This window comes from Pelodiscus sinensis, chromosome 6 (genome assembly GCF_049634645.1).
Source record: "Pelodiscus sinensis isolate JC-2024 chromosome 6, ASM4963464v1, whole genome shotgun sequence".
Taxonomy (NCBI): domain Eukaryota; kingdom Metazoa; phylum Chordata; order Testudines; family Trionychidae; genus Pelodiscus; species Pelodiscus sinensis.
The window spans coordinates 121,808,398-121,826,399 of NC_134716.1; the positions used below are offsets into that span (position 1 = coordinate 121,808,398).

General features: G+C 44.2%; 1 protein-coding gene across 3 annotated transcripts in view; it reads right to left on the bottom strand.

The window, feature by feature from the left end:
* Positions 1-16,714, bottom strand: part of PIK3C3 (phosphatidylinositol 3-kinase catalytic subunit type 3) — a 133,530-nt gene extending 116,816 nt beyond the window's left edge. For all 3 annotated transcript variants that reach the window (XM_075932756.1, XM_075932755.1, XM_075932754.1), the window contains exons 1-4: positions 16,565-16,714; positions 13,426-13,614; positions 10,828-10,971; positions 9,301-9,430 (exon numbers count right to left, since the gene is read on the bottom strand). In XM_075932756.1, coding sequence (XP_075788871.1) covers positions 9,301-9,430; positions 10,828-10,971; positions 13,426-13,614; positions 16,565-16,632 — 531 coding nt within the window. In that variant the 5' untranslated portion in view covers positions 16,633-16,714. The remainder of the gene's footprint in view (positions 1-9,300; positions 9,431-10,827; positions 10,972-13,425; positions 13,615-16,564) is intronic.
* Positions 16,715-18,002: the final 1,288 nt, after the last annotated feature.

The window sequence follows — 18,002 nt, forward strand, 5'->3', positions numbered from 1 at the left end:
CTGCAAGGAAAATACACCTTCCAAAACATAAGTTAGCCGCTTTCCAGGGCTCAGTGTTAATAGTGGCAAAAAATAGTTTAGCTAGACAATGTGGGTGAGGTAATATCTTTTATTGGACCAACTTCTGTTCAAGAGAGAAAAGTTGAAGTTGGTCCAATACAAGGTATTACTTCAGTCACCTTGCCTCTGTAATACCATAAGATCAACACAATACATCACTGCATATACTATATTAACTTTTTCTAGCTGCTATCATAGATCTCCACACACAGTAAAAGTTTGACAGCTTCAGATACAGGTAAGCAACCCAATAGTATGTGATAAAGAGGAATTTACTGAGGAAAGTGAGGCAGAAATTAGTTTCAACTGCACCATGAAGGTACATCACAACACTGCAGAAGAATTACATTTCAGTTAAACTAACTGAGGGTTTTATTTTGTAAAAGGTGATAGTGTCAACAAAGGCTACATTTCTTAAATGCTTAGAACAGCAGCTGAAAGTGCCAGCACAGCCTCACTCTAGCCACTGCAGGAAGGAGGCCTCAACATAACAAGCATCCCTACCATGAGCCAAACCCACTACCATGTAGATCTTGAGGACACACAACAGGTGTTTCTTCTTCACTAGGAAACAATGGTGCTGCGGGGTCTGCAGAAAGAAGTATATTTGAAAACCACTGGAAAAAAAAGTCATCCAATTCCCCACAGTACTAAGTCAGGATCTGCAGCCCAATATCAGCCCTCACTGTATCGAGTACAAGCTGTTTGCCCTTGCCTTTTAAGGCCACACATTTCAACTGCGGCTGAGCCAATCACTCTATTACGGTACGTCTAGACTGCATGCCTCTGGCGACAGAGGCATGTAGATTAGACTATCCGGCATAGGAAAATGCAGCGGCGATTTAAATAATCATTTAAATATAAATGGCTGCCGCGCTGAGCCGATTCTGTACATAAATTCACAAATTCTGTACATAAATCAGCACAATACACTGAACCACTTAGAAGGATCCTAAGAACGAAAGGATACATTTACTACAGTTCAGAATGAAGGTTCAATAAAATCACTGCAGGAATGTTTGAATCATACTGCTCTACCGTTAGTGATTCTAGTCAGCAGTTTGAATACTTATGAAAGTAAGAACTATCTGAACAATGAAAATCCTACCATACAGCTATCAAATAGTGAGGGGAGGGGAGGAAACTGCTATGAAATGTATCTTCATTGTTTACAGCTTGACCTCTAAGCAATCAGCCATTTTAAACCCACCAAATTGAAGACTGGCCTCAGGCTTCTGATGCCTTCTGTTCTGAAACCTTTTCCACAGGAATATTAGAAACATAACCTGACCCGCCTTAGTACAAGTTCATGCACTTAAGGTAGCTGATTTACTTGACACTATTTCAAGGCTCTGGACTCTAACATAACCTAATCTAAGTTGCAAGCATTTGATAAGTCACATACAGCAACTTTTTAAATGTAATTCTCAGAAGCTGAAATGTTGCTTAGCTCAGTAAACTGCAGTTTCTCTTTTTTCCCCCCTAATAAAGCTCAGATTAAATTTTCTTTTACATAATTCATTTGTTGACACTCTAAGATAGAATCACAGAAAAGAAACAGAGGAACAGAAAACCTATGTTGTGCAGCCAGAGACTGAGCAGCTGAAAAGAAAGTTTAGAGAAGACACAGAATAGGGGAGGAAAAAAAAAAACAAACAAGTGCCCGTTTCGTGGTTTCAAGTTTAATTTTGTGCTTCAGCAACCAAATCATAATGACCAAAACCAATACTCTCTCGTAACTTTCCTTTCATATGTGCCCTCCTTCAGACAATCCCCTGGTACAGGCAGTCCCCGGGTTACGTACAAGATAGGGACTGTAGGTTTGTTCGTAAGATGAATTTGTATGTAAGTTGGAACTGGTACATATTGTAGGGGAAACTCTAGCCAAACATTTCTCCAGAGCTCAGTTTTATTCTCCCACACCTCACTTCCCTCAGTCCTTTATTCTCAAGCTGAGGTGTCTGCTGAGAAAAGCTGCTCCGCGTCTCCCTGGTCTGCTGGGGGGAAGCAGCTAGTGCGGGATTGCTTCAACCGTTTGTAAGTAAGGATCCGATGTAAGTCGAATCCACCTAACCCGGGGACTGCCTGTACTGGATTTTAGAGCAAAACCCTTCTCTCCCCAAATGTAGCCAAAACTCCTCTTAAGATTCTAACTAGCTCATTTGTGTTTGATTATTTCCCAGTAGTGAAAGCACCAAATGATCTGTACCTCACACTGCAACACAAAAGCATCTAGTTCAGTGATATTCAGGCTCAGGCTTGCAAGCTGCAAGTGGCTCGGATGTGCTGCCCAGACCCAGGAGACAGGATATTAAAACAGTGATCTAAGTATTAACCCAAGTGATTAACCAATCAGGATGCCTTTGCTGTTATGAACCAATTGTAGCTGATACAATAATAATACCTGTACAGTCATTTTGTTGAGGGAATATATAAACAAAATATTTCTCAGTCATAGGTTGTGTCTAGACTACAGGGTTTTGTCGACAAAAGGCGTTATTGCATCTACTCTGTCCTTTGCGTCTACACTCTCATGTCAACAAAGCAGCTTGCTTTGTTGACAGAACTGGATGTAGTCTAGACACTCTTTGTTGACAGAAGCTTTGTTGACAGTATCTGTCGACAAAGCCTCTGTCGACAAAAGCCTGTAGTCTAGATGTACCCATACTGTTTAAGATGAATATATAAGTGAAACAATGAATTCACACTTCATTGGCTCTTTGGGGTAATGCTGATTGCTAATTTGGCTCTTGAATCACTTAGGTCTGAATGCCAGTGATCTAGTAATCACTTCAACCCATGCAAAACTGCTTGCTATTGTCTTGTGCCTATTCTTTCTGACAGTGTCCAAATCTATAGAATGGGCACACTAATTTTACTTTGGGCCAAAAGACGAGGTAAAAGGCATTCGTCAATGTTTTATAAGGTAAGAAGAAATCAATCATCATGATTAGTTTCTCCCTTTTCCTCCCCACAGTATATCACTAATTATCTACAGATATTGAATTCAGGATATCCACAGACATTTACTCCTTTAAAAACAATATCAGTGTCTGGGAATACATACGCGGCTTGAAATAATGAGAAAGACTGCCAAGTGTTTTGAAATAAGAAACGTTATCTTTAGATGAAACTGGAAGAAGAATCCTAGCTTCTCTGAAGAACTGAATGCTTTTACTCATGTTAATAAGGGCAAGGTGGTGGTATGATCAAGCAATTTCAATCAGCTAGCAGGAATGGTGATGTGAGTGGAAAGGAGAGAAAGTGGAAAAAGCAAGTGATAATTTAGCAGCATATCTTCCATTTTAAAGCAATAAACCAACCTATCACTCCTATGGTAGGACATAATTCTAACGTATTACTATTAAACAGAGCACTAAAAATGTTCCACCATCTGCATGGAAATTGCAGAGGGAAAGGAATGAAGGTTTTTTTTTTTTTTTTTTTTTGCAAATAATCCCCCAGGAGGGTAATCTCACAGCTTCAGCAATGCTGACAGTTTCTGAAGCAACTTTCAAACATTTCACATTAGTGTGGTGATATGGCGCTCAGTTACCACACTGAATGCTTGCCATTGTTTTATCAAGCTGAGGTTACATATGAAATATTTTCTTTCCACAGCAGAATATGGGAGTTCAGCAATGTCCAAAACCTATACGAGCATGACTAAATTTTTCATGTGAATCACGGAAGTGATGGTCAAAAAAAAAAAGTGTCAAAAAATAAAAAGGATTTTCCTTTAAATGGAAAGCAGCTCCTTTAGCTAGGGGTATTTTTTTAATTATTCAATTGGAGGATTTCAGTCTGGTCTCCAGAGTCACACAATCCATCAACCTAAGACCATGACACTTCGTTATAAGTTAATTCAGTATTTAAACAGAAAACATATTACAGAAGTCAGAGATTGACTTTGGAACATAGCACCTGCAGATACTATGCCTACGTTTAAGCAAAACTATTAATCATTATCATGAATATTCAGATTTTCTTTTACATACAAGATCACTAATTACTCATCAACTACTAGATTATAAGAACCACTCAAAGTCTGCTTTACTCAAGAACATGCTTGAACTGAAGTATGCCATAGCACAGATGAATCCACTTGCCCAGGGCACACCTGGGTAAGTGAGAATTTTTCCACCATCGAGAAACCCTACTCAATTGAATTCACAACAGGAACGATAGGTACAACGTTCCTATACAGGAGCACAGCAATCATTCTACCTCTGTCATGTGAAACTGAATGAGATGGGGAGAAAGACAAAAAGAAAAGGCAACCAAAAAGATAAATAGCAGCTTTATTTGGTTGGAAAAATTGTCCTTTCTGTAGCTGACTGGAGTTACAATGCTACACCACAGACGGATAATACGAATGTTGGATTCTGAGGCACATGAACTATGTGACAACAGGATAAATGACCAGCAAAAGGGGGGAAATATAGGATGGATGTCTGACTTGTTAAACACTGCCTACGAGAGGTTGTTCGCTCTCAGCACCCAGCAGAATGGACCTTTATTAGAGCATGAGGAATGATTGCCATCAGCGTGCTATTCATATATCAGGACTTAGTGCATATACAATACTTTTTACAATGTATGCTGCCAAAGTCAGCCATAAAGCAGCATAAGCACTGAGCAATTAAGTCTACAACATTCTAGATTTTGGTCACTGTCATGGCTTCTTCCCCACTCTGACATGATAAATGCAGGAGTGGGGGCCAGTAAAAGTACCCCAAAAATCATATCTACCAGGATCTGGTATAAAACTTCCCCCCAAAATCTTAACCTAGATTTTGGGAATAAAATCCCACTGCCACCACCCAAGTATTGGTAAGAATATCAGGGGAGAGATCACTTGGGAAATCTCACCCCTAAAGTACAAACCACGACACAAAAATTAACCAATGCCAGGTTAAGAAAAGAGAAAGAACTTTTATTATCACCTCAATATTCCTGTTGCAAGCATAATGACTAGATGGAAAAGTAACAAAATAATATACTCAGGGGCTAGGTCTACACTGGCCCCTTTCCGAAAGGGGCATGCTAATTTTACAGGTCGTAATAGGGAAATCCGCGGGGGATTTAAATATCCCCCGCGGCATTTAAATAAAAATGTCCGCCGCTTTTTTCCGGCTTTTAGAAAAGCCGGAAAAGAGCGTCTACACTGGCCCCGATCCTCCGGAAAAAAAGCCCTTTTTTCCTTCAAAGTAGGAATAAGAGATCCTCCGGAAAAGGGCTTTTTTCCGGAGGATCGGGGCCAGTGTAGACGCTCTTTTCCGGCTTTTCTAAAAGCCGGAAAAAAGCGGCGGACATTTTTATTTAAATACCACGGGGGATATTTAAATCCCCCGCCGATTTCCCTATTACGACCTGTAAAAGTAGCATGCCCCTTTCGGAAAAGGGGCCAGTGTAGACGTAGCCAGGGAGGAGGAACCCACCATGGGCCAGGAGCTTAGTTACAAGAAAGCAAAAAGCATTTTTAAATGCACAGACATCGGATCCCATTTTCCAAACTATAAAACAATAAAACCTTACAGATTTATCTAAACTTTACCCTACTTACAGAAGAGCGAAGAGTCTATTCTTGGAGGGAGACATTCCATCTGTCCCCTCAGTAGATGGTGAGAAACTGCCCAGAACAAAGGAGGGAAAAAAAACCAAAAATTCCTTTGTCCCCGTTTGAAATTCCTACCTACATTCCTATTGGCCAATCCACCTCATTTAGGTAAAGTTAAGCCCTTAGTTCAGAGGCTACTAACTAACCCTCATGATCATGACAGTCACAAGTAACAAAATTGTTTATTATGCAACCTGAAGTAAAATAGCATATCCTGGCAAGATAAACCTATGAAAGTAATGTTCAAGAGTTTGGTTCCTTGTTTGAAAAGTGCAACCTTTTCTCAGAGTTTCTTGGATGTATTACATTTAAGAACGTTAGATTTAAGTATAACATGCACTCAAAATGTCCAGATGAGTCTGCAACTTTAATTTTCTCTCAGAAAAGGAGCACCAGCCCTGGCTTCTTGCTCGGAAGACAGGGTGAAGAAAGTCCCGACCTTCCCTGCCAGACCCAGCTCGTAGAGAGAAGCAGAGCAAGCAGCTCTGTGCACAGCAAGCCAGGTCTGGTGGGGAAGTGGGTTTTTGTTGTTTTGGGGTTTTTTGTTCTAATAAGATGCTTGGTACAAACAGCTGGGGCTGGATATGGCAAGGAGTTGGAAGGGGCATGCAGCCCTAGAATGTGACTTTGCAGAAGGCTCTCTTCTCCATATACTTCAGAGGATATTTCCTCTTGAACTTGGCTCGCTCTCTGGGCTCAATCAGGTTCCTTTTCAACAGGCTCTTGAACCGGTCACGCAGGATGCTGCCCTCGGGCTTCAGCGTCCATAGGGATTTGGCCAGCTCCATGCTCAGCTGCACCTCCAGGTTGGGCTCTTTGTATCTGAGCATGCCCAGCCCCCGGAGCTTGGTGGCTTTGGCCTGTCTCTTCACCAGCTGCATCCAGCACCTGCGCAGCAGCTTGGCCTCCCAGCGCTTCACCTGCAACTGGATGTTGTGGAGCCAGTAAAGCTCTTGGCGCCGGCACCATGCTGCCTTCTTGCCTAGTTGCCGGGCCTCCAAGGCTTTGGCTTCCTTCTCCCTCCTGCACTTCGGCTCCGTTTTCTTTGTGTGCAGGGGGAAGGTCGGGGCTTTCTTCACCCTCCCCGCTCCCCTCCAAGCGGGAAGCTGTAGCTCATACTGGAACCTCGCAACTATGCAGCAACCGCGAGGCTGCAGTGGCAGTGCAGGCTCCCCACTTAGTGGAGGAGTGGGGGCTGAGCCACAGACCACCTGGGAGGTCTGCAGACTGCACTTTCAGAACCATTGCCTTAGACAGATGGGAAAATGCCATCTATTCAGCTAGTCACAAACTGTTTTTCTGACCACAGTCACTGCAGACTTTCTAAGCTCATTTGAGAAGAAGAAGAAAACCCTCCTGGAAAATCTCTGTAAATCTTCAGGATCAGTGCTCTTCAGAATGGTCTGGTGCATGCAGAGTTGTTGAGCTTCTACCGGTGAGCAGGCAAGAGGACAAAGCACTTGTCATGAAGCTTGGAAGCGGATGTATGTCAGCAGAGTACAGAAGTAACCAAGTAATCTCCAAAGTAAACAAGTCCTAAGTGATGTGGAAAACAAAGCTTGTAGATATAAATGCCAGAAAAAAGGAGTACAACATTCACTACATTCAAACAATTCATCACACTAAAGCAGAAAATTAAGCTCATGTGCACTTTGTTTCTTCCTGTGTGAATTTTCTACCCAATGGACTGTCCTCCGCACAATGCAAGGCCAAAACAACAACAAAAAAACCACCAAGACTTGATGAAATGTTCCATGCTCATTCAATTTTCCTAGAATCCAATCAGAAATATGTTCAATAGAAGGCTACATAGTGCAAATTCTAAGCAAAATTAGTATTAAGATTAACAGGTCAGGCAGCAATTACATTACTTGTGTTCTCATTCCAAAAAGAAAATTGTTACAGCAACAAAAAAGCAGCATCTCAAGCTTTCTGTGGAACAGAGTATCTATCCTTGTAATGCTCTTGAAGTTCAACCTTGCTCATGTTATAGTGACCTGCTGGCTATAAATGAGCAGATTACAACGAGTTTTCTATTAGAAAACTCAAGGTACATAGAGCTTAAATGAAAGTTAGTTTATTGCCATCATAAATCTCTAGAAGAGGAAAGAGATCTATAGCACTGGAACTTCTCCATCACAAACTTTGCTTGCTCAAAGAGAAAGATGGATGCCTTGAAAAGCCAGGAGGCAACAACCAAATTTGTAAATCTGACTGAAATCTATTAAATAAGATGTGTGCACTGTAAGAAGGTGTAATAATAGGCTAACCACAAAATTGTTAAAAGACTGAACGCAGACTGAGGAGTTACAGAAAACCTACTTTATGTTCAGGGTTTCTTGAAGATGAGCTTTGAAGCAACAGAAAAGTATATTCCATTATCCTCTTGCAGTGAAGCTGTTTCTGTACAAAACTGAGTCACCAACGAAGTGATAACATCTAACCTTTCTTCTTATAATTTACACCTAAAATAGTCTTAAAGTTACACTAGAACTAGTTCTAGTTACTACTCCTAATACTAGCTAGAATGAAAACTAGTACTGATCTAAAAAAAAAAAAAACCCTGATCTATGCTACATTTATGACAATAATGCAGAGTTGTACAAGGTTCCATGCGTCTGTTCAGATAGGACAGATAATGAGGAGTATCATGAGAGTTCATGGGATTTTGAAAAAAGTAGCCAAATATTGTGTAGGGTTACCATATTTGAACTTTCAGAAAAAAGGACACCCTTCAGAGGGAGTGTATTGGTGTAAGTATCTACCAACTCACGTTGTATTAATGTGTTTTTTTAATTTTTATATATATATATATATATAAAAACGTTAATACAATGTGAATTGGTAGACACTGATACAATTCCTCTCAAGGATGTACTCTTTTTTGAAAGTTCAAATATGGTAACCCTATATTATGGGTTATGGATGACATGGGATTAAGACTGTTGCATGTTGGGAAGTTGACCCCTTACTCCTAGTAAACCCTGGGCAACTTGTTTTGGCCCCACCGTGCTTTGCCAAAACTTCCCAAAAGACAGTGACCAAAGATACCTACCCAAAGTGCACTGCACTGTGCATCAATACAAATGTTCATGATGGGCAAGCGCAGGGAGGATGCAAGGACACAAACAATATGATAACTCTGGCAGCTTTATGCTGGAGTAACTTGCATCGCACAAAGTTTGTACTGCAGCTGTTGCCTAAAATGTTCACATTTAGAAGAGTACTACTAAAGAATGCTACAGAAATTATATGGAAATCTCTTAAAATGCAAGATTAAAATAATTGTTACTGAAACTGAAGAGTCCACTATTTTGATCCCCCAGAACATGTTCAGGGAATTCTTATAAATTCCTTACAGGAGACTGGGGTATTTAGTATGATGTGGTCAAATATTATCTTTTATACTTTGATCTAGAGTTAAAGAAAAAGAAATGTTCCAATACACCACAAATCCCTCACAGATAAATGAAAAAGTAAATATCTTTAAAAGTACAATGATGTCAGAAAATAGCATGCAAACACGTCTTCCACACTTCAGATTAGCTGTCATTAAACTGGACTTCTGTATTATAGATGGAAATAATTTTAAAGACCTAACTGAAGAACTATTCCATTACCTTCGCTAATCGGCTCATCTGATCTTCAGAGAGAGTACTGCTGGTCCTCCCAGGCGTTTTGGTGGGCTCCGACCCATCTGCTTCTACATTAGGCCAGACTTTCAAGTCATGCATTCCTTGACGAAACATACTATAAGAAAGAAGCAGCATCACTTGTATCTGTCTGTGTCCAAGTACAAGGACAGTATTCCCACATTCCTTTTGACAAACGTTGAGAACCACACTGCAATGAATTATTTAGCTGAATTCCAAAGTGCATGGTAATTCATATCTTAAGTTGCCTTCATTTTCACTGTCATACACAGTTTTTTAAAAAAAGGAATAAGATTCTAGCTGTGGTAAGTGAAAAAACTGTCAATTCCCAAAGTCAATGGGATGGCACAAGTGTACACTGAAGGCAGAATTTGGCCTTCAATTTTTTTCATCAGTGATAATGCATGAGATATTAGAATGCTACCTGGTTTACAGATTATGCTGCTGAATTTAAAGGGCAAGCATTTACTGGGGGAAAAAAATCTCTTTTTCAGTTGTAAACTGAGCAAGTTTGTTCTGAACATTAGTTAAAGACAAATATGGAAACCCACAGTAGCATTTGCACAAGTATACAGTGTTGTTGTAGCCATGCCTGTGTCAGGATATAGATAGGAAAGGTGGGTGGAGTAGTATCTTGTATTGGAACAACTTTTGTTGGTAAGAGGCAAATTTGGATCTTATGCAAAGACCTTCTTCACACTTTTGAGACCTTAAGAGCAGCTCTGAGTAAGCTCCTAACCTCATGTCTCTCACCTACCTTGTCTCTCTAATTTTCACAAAATGACTTTTTAGCCACTCAGATTCTACGATGATGAACACAACATAAGCTAGCTAGAACAGCACCATACACCAGTGCATACCCAAAACCCGGACTCCTTGCACTCTTAAGGGAATTAGGTACAGAACTCCTGTCACTGAAAGTCTATGGTTGGTTGTCTAGCTCTCTTAAGACACCTTTGACAATCCCACTCTTCATGGATTAGTTAATCTGTAAAGAGCAGTTTGCATTGCCTATCTTTTCTAATAAGAAAACTAGTCCCAATTTCATGATAAACTCTGGTTCAGACAAACATACAGGTGCTTGTCAATGTCATTACAACACTTAAAGAGTACATGCCAGCCAAATGTTGATGATCTGTTCATGCTTAAGGCTAAACATACATTTCCAAACCTTTAGAAATATGCAGTGCAGACAGCTGCTAATATATGAAGCTGCAGGAATATGTGCTTTGAAGTGGTTTGAACATTTACAATTGAACTTTCAGTCTATAGGCTTGTCTCCTTTAGGGATTTTTGCCCACATCTTTGCAACAGAGTAGATCGCTTGCATGAGTGTAAAGCAGGGTAAGTCACAACTATGAAAGCACTGCTTTGCAACCATGCAGTAATGCAGCTACATCAACACAACTCCTAATATGACCATTGGCCTAGTACTGTGCGCAAATGGAGTTCAATCTGTTTTTTAAATATGTCATGCAAGGAAATGAAACATACCCATACTTTCCAAAGAGTGAGACTGTTGTTCCCCCTACTGGAACTGCTTTGCCTGGTCCATACACATCCCAAATTGTCAGAGCCACCTGTGCATTGCGGGGCAAGTCAGGATACTTCACAGGCAATTTTAGCCATTCATTCCAGCTGAGGAGAGACACTCACTGTTAGTTATAAGCTTCATATTTCATTTTTTTTCAATTTTATACTTCATACAGGTACTTTCCTGAATATCTGAATGTTAAAAATGGCTGATTATATTTTCTTTGGCTCAGGCCCTATACATACTACACGCACACTTAGTGATGCGTACAGTTAAGACCATGTAAGTATTTGCAAGACCAACGCCCAACAGAACATAGTCAAAGTTCACAACTGAACTCTGTGCATGGAAATCAAACAGCCTTGCAAAAGTGTCATGAAAATTTACAGGCCCGGATCAATAAAATAAAAATAAAATAAAAATATAAAAGTTAAAGATAACTCAGGCTACCCTGAACCAACTGAATAGAAAAAAAAGCTTAAGCACACATTTCAGCTGTGCCTCAGCAATAGCTATCTTTAAACAGTACTACTCAAAAAAAAAGTTACAAAACACCATTTGTCATTCTTTCAAAATTTCCTTTAGAACTGATAATTACAAAGATATATTAGGATGTGTAAATAAAGCTACCTGAAAAACTGAATTTTTTGGCTTTTCTAAACTGGTGGAAACTATTTCAATGAAAAAGACATTTCAAGCAGAGCACAAATAAAGATTTCTGCCCTTTTCCCCATAATCAAATGGAAATTCTTTAGTTTGATGTAGTTTCTGCTACATAGTTCGGATTTGCAAATGAGAAAAATGTTGACATTTCCTTTGTACCACAATAGGATGTACTGCTTGGATTGCCTAGAAAATAAAAACATGTATGCTACTCGCTATACCAAACAATCAAACCACTGTTAACCTTGCCTTTGAAGAAATGTTATGGTCAGAAAGCCCATTATGATAATGTAGCCTAACTTCCTGCATATGCTGTACCTTTGCTTGTTCTCTCTCTCCTCACATCCTATTAGTTTTTCTCCACTTGTTCTCTAGTCACATGATAGGGCTATCAGCTCTCTGAGGGTACATCTAAACTACACTGCATTTTCGAAAGAGGATATTCAAATTCCACGGGAATTTGCATATCTTCTTCTGATCTCACTTTCGAAAGCAGAGTAGTCTGAACGCTATTTTTTTTTTTTTTTTTTTAGGGAAAACCCCCTTTTTTGAAAAAAAAAAAAAAAAAACCCGTAAACCTCATTTTTTAAGGAAAGGGAGGTGTTCTGAAAAAAATGAGCCCGGACTACTTTCACTTTCGAAAGCGAGATTGGAAGAAGAGATGCAAATTACTGCAGAATTTGCATATCCTCTTTCAAAAACACAGCCTAGTCTTGACATAGCCTGAGATAGAGTAACTTTGGATGACATAGGTGTGCTGTACTCAGCACAATGGAGCTCTGACTGAAGTTCCTAGGTATTACTACAGTACAAATAATACTGGCTGTATTAAGAATCAGAAATGTAAAGAAAACATCCCCAGACTATTAAGAATTTCACTTCCATAATTTGTAGAAGACTAGAAGATTTACCCAGTGTTGCTCAGATCCTTAACTCAATTCATTTTTGGTTTTTGGAAAATAAAATGAATACATACATGCTACATTTAAATCATTGCTCTGGGATGTGATGTGTATGAGAGGATTACCCCAGCCCCCTCACTGCAGCAGTTTGGGACCAGGTGAGATACACCTCTCTATGGCTGCTGCGGCTTCAGTGGGCACAGCCAGGAGAGAGATGCATGTCTTCTGGCTGGGACACATCCAGATTTGTCTTCCCCCTGCACTACCCAGTAAGAATGAGGAATATGGCAAACTGCACTTTCCCCTCACTCCCTGATGAAGGGGAGCAGCCACCAATGTTCCCTTACGAATCAGGGAGGGGGGAAGCTTCAGCCCCTCTACCTTCCCTAAAGGGTTCCCAGGAGTTGTGTGTGGGGGGGAAGTAAATGTGTCCCCAGCAGCCCCTCTCATCCTCCTGAAGATTCTGTTTCTTTTCTATATGGTTTTATGAGAAGCAATCCAATTCCAGGCCCATCCAAATCCTTACCTTGCTTTAAGTTATGATAAGAGGAAGGTATACTGAATTTGGAGGTCCTAGCTTTTACTGCTTAGGAGGAGTTCAACAAACAGGCAAACACACAGAAACACACTCAAATATAGAATAGATATACTGGAATTTTGAAAAAGCCACAACATATATTACTCCAGATCAGCTGCTAGAAGTGGGCCTCATTCTCCCTGATTGAATTAACCTCATTATCTCTAGCCTGATTCTGGCCTGTATATTTATACCTGCCTCTGGATATTTCCACTACATGCATCTGACGAAGTGGGTCTTTGCCCACAAAAGCTTATACTACAATACATCTGTTAGTCTATAAGGTGCTACAGGAGTCCGTCACTTTTGCAGATCCAGACTAACACAGCTACCCCTCTGATATTTGACAACATATATTAATGCAATTCAGTGCCCCAATACTTAAGACATATATAAAATATAATGTAGTCACTTACTTCCATCTAGTGCTAAAAGCTTTGTAGGATGTCCTAACAGGAAGAGCAAGAGGTTTCCCTTCTGCAAACACTTGACAAGTTACATATAAATCAGAACAGTTCTCCTGGTATAATCCTGAGAACTTCAGCATAGGGTCTTCCAAAACAGCTTTGTAACTCTTCTGTTCTCTTTTCCCCTCCAGACTTCCTCTAAATTAAAAAAGGCATTTAAACAAGGATTTAAATAAAATAGTTCTAGTTCATATGTGTTAACAGTAAATACCAACTTCATTTTAAATAATACATCTTCACAGAAAATACTGAGGAGTGAAATACAATTTTTATTAAAATTCTTAAACAGAGAGGGTATCTGTCTTACAATAATTAATTATACTGGATTACTAGTTTTCAGACAGAAGTGTCATCTAAACAGGTGAGATGGGTTGAGGAATTCAGTGAATTAAAATAATTTAAGCTTATTTGTTTTCAGACAGAATGGGATGATTCGAAGAAATGTATGCTATATGTTAGAGAAAGCAGTGAAGTGTCCTGCACTGAGTCAAGTGGGGGCATTGCAAAGTTCACTGCAATGCAATACATTCATTGCAGGGTTCACAGCCTCCACATCTACTGGTAAACTCCAGTCATCTGAAGAAGTGGGCTGTGCCCAGGAAAACTCATGATACCATCTACATGTTTTCTTAGTGCTACCAGACCATTTGTTGTTGTTTAAGTTTTATCTACTGGTAGGATAGCCAAAACTCTTTGTGGGCTCATTTCCCCTTCCCCTCCCCACCTCAACAAAAAGTCCTTGGTGTTCCCCATTAAAAAAAAATTGGTGTTTCTCAGTCTTAAAAAGTTTAAGAAACACTGCTCTAGGCTCACAATTAAGGCTACTACTCTGGGGAGAGGAATCCAGCCATGAGCCGTGAACCAGGTTGACAGCTAGGGGAGAACTGTGAGCCCAGGGCCTGCTCATTTTCAAAGCAGTGAAATTGACATTGTCAGTTTCACTACTCCACTGGTGAGCCTCACACTACTGCCCTGGAACCAGAAGCAGCCATGAAATTGACAAAAATAACAGACAATCTAAGTAATGTAGCGTCTACAGCAAAGGTGGGGAACCTAAAGCCTGGGGGCCAGATGTAGCCTCTGGCTTGCCTGGATTCAGCCCAAGGCTTGGGGCTCCCCCAGCATTGGGGAGCCTCTGTTGGCACTCCAGTCCCCCACTGTGAGGCTAGAGTGCACAAAATCTAGTAGGCTGGGCTCCCCTAGGCGCTGATGTGCAAGGGGAATGTGGAGAACTTTCTCCTTCTCAGCTGGGGGCCATGTCAGTGAAGGTCTGTGGTGTTGGGGAGGTGAGGAGGTAGCTTCTCACTTGTGTGTAGCCCCGGACTGATTTTTCTGCAGGTCAGCAGCCCTGACCCAAATAGGTTCCACACCCCTGGTCTCCAGGGACACTAACTACACTGAACGAAGAGTTGGAGTTACGACGCTGGGTAGCCGGGCCACGTACTTCAGCCGAAGCAGCCTTCTAGCGTAGACCAAGACGAAATTCGGTTGACATGAGCTGCGCTACAGTGCCCTAACCCTGCAGCGTCGCGCAAACCTAAGGTGTGAACAAGCGTGTACAGGACACCGGCCTGACGGAACCGGCCAAGGCGCTTCCCTCCAACGACCCCGGTTAGCCGCCTGGGGGATGGGGCCATTCCCTCGCGCGTCTAGTCTCGAGCGCTCATCGTCGCACGGCCGGGCTCCCAGACACACCGCCCCTCGGCACCGTCCCCCGCCGACCCCCCCCAGCCGGCGCTGCGCCCCGGGGAAAGCCCCACAGACGCATCCCTCCCGCTTTGCAAGGAAACCAGACCACGGGGGGGGGGGGGGCAAGGAAACCAGACACGGGGGGGGGGGGGGAAGGGGCAAGGAAAAACCAGACCACGGGGGGGGGGGAAACCAGACCACGGGGGGGGGGGGGGCAAGGAAACCAGACCACCGGGGGGGGGGGCAAGGAAACCAGACCACGGGGGGGGGGGAGGGGGGGGCAAGGAAACCAGACCACGGGGGGGGGGGGGCAAGGAAACCAGACCACGGGGGGGGGGGGAGGGGGGGGCAAGGAAACCAGACCACGGGGGGGGAGGGGGGGGCAAGGAAACCAGACCACGGGGGGGGGGAGGGGGGGGGGCAAGGAAACCAGACCACGGGGGGGGGGGAGGGGGGGGGCAAGGAAACCAGACCACGGGGGGGGGAGGGGGGGGCAAGGAAACCAGACCACGGGGGGGGGGAGGGGGGGGGCAAGGAAACCAGACCACGGGGGGGGGGGAGGGGGGGGCAAGGAAACCAGACCACGGGGGGGGGAGGGGGGGCAAGGAAACCAGACCACGGGGGGGGAGGGGGGGGGCAAGGAAACCAGACCACGGGGGGGGGAGGGGGGGGGCAAGGAAACCAGACCACGGGGGGGGGGGGAGGGGGGGGCAAGGAAACCAGACCACGGGGGGGGGGAGGGGGGGCAAGGAAACCAGACCACGGGGGGGGGGGAGGGGGGGCAAGGAAACCAGACCACGGGGGGGGGGGAGGGGGGGGCAAGGAAACCAGACCACGGGGGGGGGGAGGGGGGGGCAAGGAAACCAGACCACGGGGGGGGGGAGGGGGGGGCAAGGAAACCAGACCACGGGGGGGGGGGGGGGCAAGGAAACCAGACCACGGGGGGGGGAGGGGGGGGGCAAGGAAACCAGACCACGGGGGGGGGAGGGGGGGGCAAGGAAACCAGACCACGGGGGGGGGGAGGGGGGGCAAGGAAACCAGACCACGGGGGGGGGAGGGGGGGGCAAGGAAACCAGACCACGGGGGGGGGGAGGGGGGGGCAAGGAAACCAGACCACGGGGGGGGGGGGGGCGCCCTGGTGGGGAGACTGCCCCAGGCTTGAGGGCAGGGCAAGTCCTCGGGGTGCCCAGCTCCCAAAGCCAGCGCCGGCCTGGGGAATGAGCAGAGCCCCCTCTGCAGGCGCGGGGCAATGGGCCGAGCCCCCCTTTGTCCCCCAGCCCCGCCCCTCCCCCCCACCGCCACGCTCTCCCTCGGGGGCTGCGTCCCCCTCGCCTGCGCGCCCTGAGACCCCCCCCCCCCCGTCCCTCAGCCGGGCGGGGCGGCCGCTCCCCTCACTCACATCTTGAGCTGCACGTTGATGTCCAGGTCGCAGCTGTAGACGTAGTAGAACTTCTCGGCCTCCCCCATGGCTGCTGCGGGCGCCGCCGCCGGAGCGGAGCCCTCCCTCGGCGCCGCCCCCCCTGACCCCCGCGAGCGCCGGCGGCTCCGCCAATCCCCGCGCGCGCCGCCGCCGCCATCTTGCTTAAGGGACGCAAAGCGGCCGCCGCCGCCGCCCCACTCCGGCGTCACGTCTCTACCAAGATGGCCGCGCCCGGGCGCGCTAGAAGCAAGATGGCCGCGCCCTCCGAAGTCTTCACTAAGATGGCTGCCCCTATGGGCTTGGAAAGCAAGATGGCGAAGCCCAGCCCAATGGACACCAAGATGGCCGCCGCCATGTCTCTTCCTAGGGGGAGAACCAAGATGGCCGCCGCCATGTCTGGCACTAAATTAAAAACCAAGATGGCCGCCGCCATGTCTGGTACTAAAGTAAAACCAACATGGCCGCCGCCATGTCTGGTACTAAAGTAAAACCAAGATGGCCGCCGCCATGTCTGGTACTAAAGTAAAACCAAGATGGCCGCCGCCAAGTCTCTTCCTAGCGTGAGAACCAAGATGGCCGCCGCCATGTCGGGCACTAAAGTAAAAACCAAGATGGCCGCCTCCATGTCTCATCCTAGCGTGAGAACCAAGATGGCCGCCACCACGTCTCTTCCCAGAACAGGGGTCAGCAACTTTTTCAAAGCAAAGAGCAGAACTCACAACATCAGAATTCAGAACAATTGGTCAACAAGGAGCCTTAGAAGGATGCCCATTGGCATGACTGAAAATATGCACCGAAATGTTATTGATCATTGATATGACGATTACTAATAGCATAAATGAAACATTGATCATTAGGGTTGCCAGGTGTCTGGGTATTGACCTAGGCCAGGGGTGTCCAAACTTTTTTCAAAGAGGGCCAGATTTGATGAAGTGAACATGCGTGAGGGCCGGCCATTTTGCCTGACATTCTTTGAACCATTAAAATTAAATGCAAATTAACTATTTTATGCAAAGTTTATTGCAAACGGCATACTTTTCATTTCGTCACATGGATGACAAATCTAAACAGGTGTTAAATCGCTCTGCCTTTCATATCTGAAGGCCAGATGAAAAAAAAATCCAGGAAGCTGAAATATATGTCAGGAACATTGTAAAGTACATTACATATTATTGGTAATAAAGGTTGTCTGTCAACTTTTAAGTTCAAAAAATATGAACAGGAACATAACACCAAGTATACATGTTGTGTCCAAATATATTTATAACTGATTTAGACCAACTGACATTAACTGAGATTTTATAATGTATTCATCTCAATACATATGGATTCGTTGGGGGCCATAAAAGATAGATATTGCCAAATTACCTGTGGGGCCGTATTAAACCGGAACAAGGGCCGCAATTGGCCTGCGGGC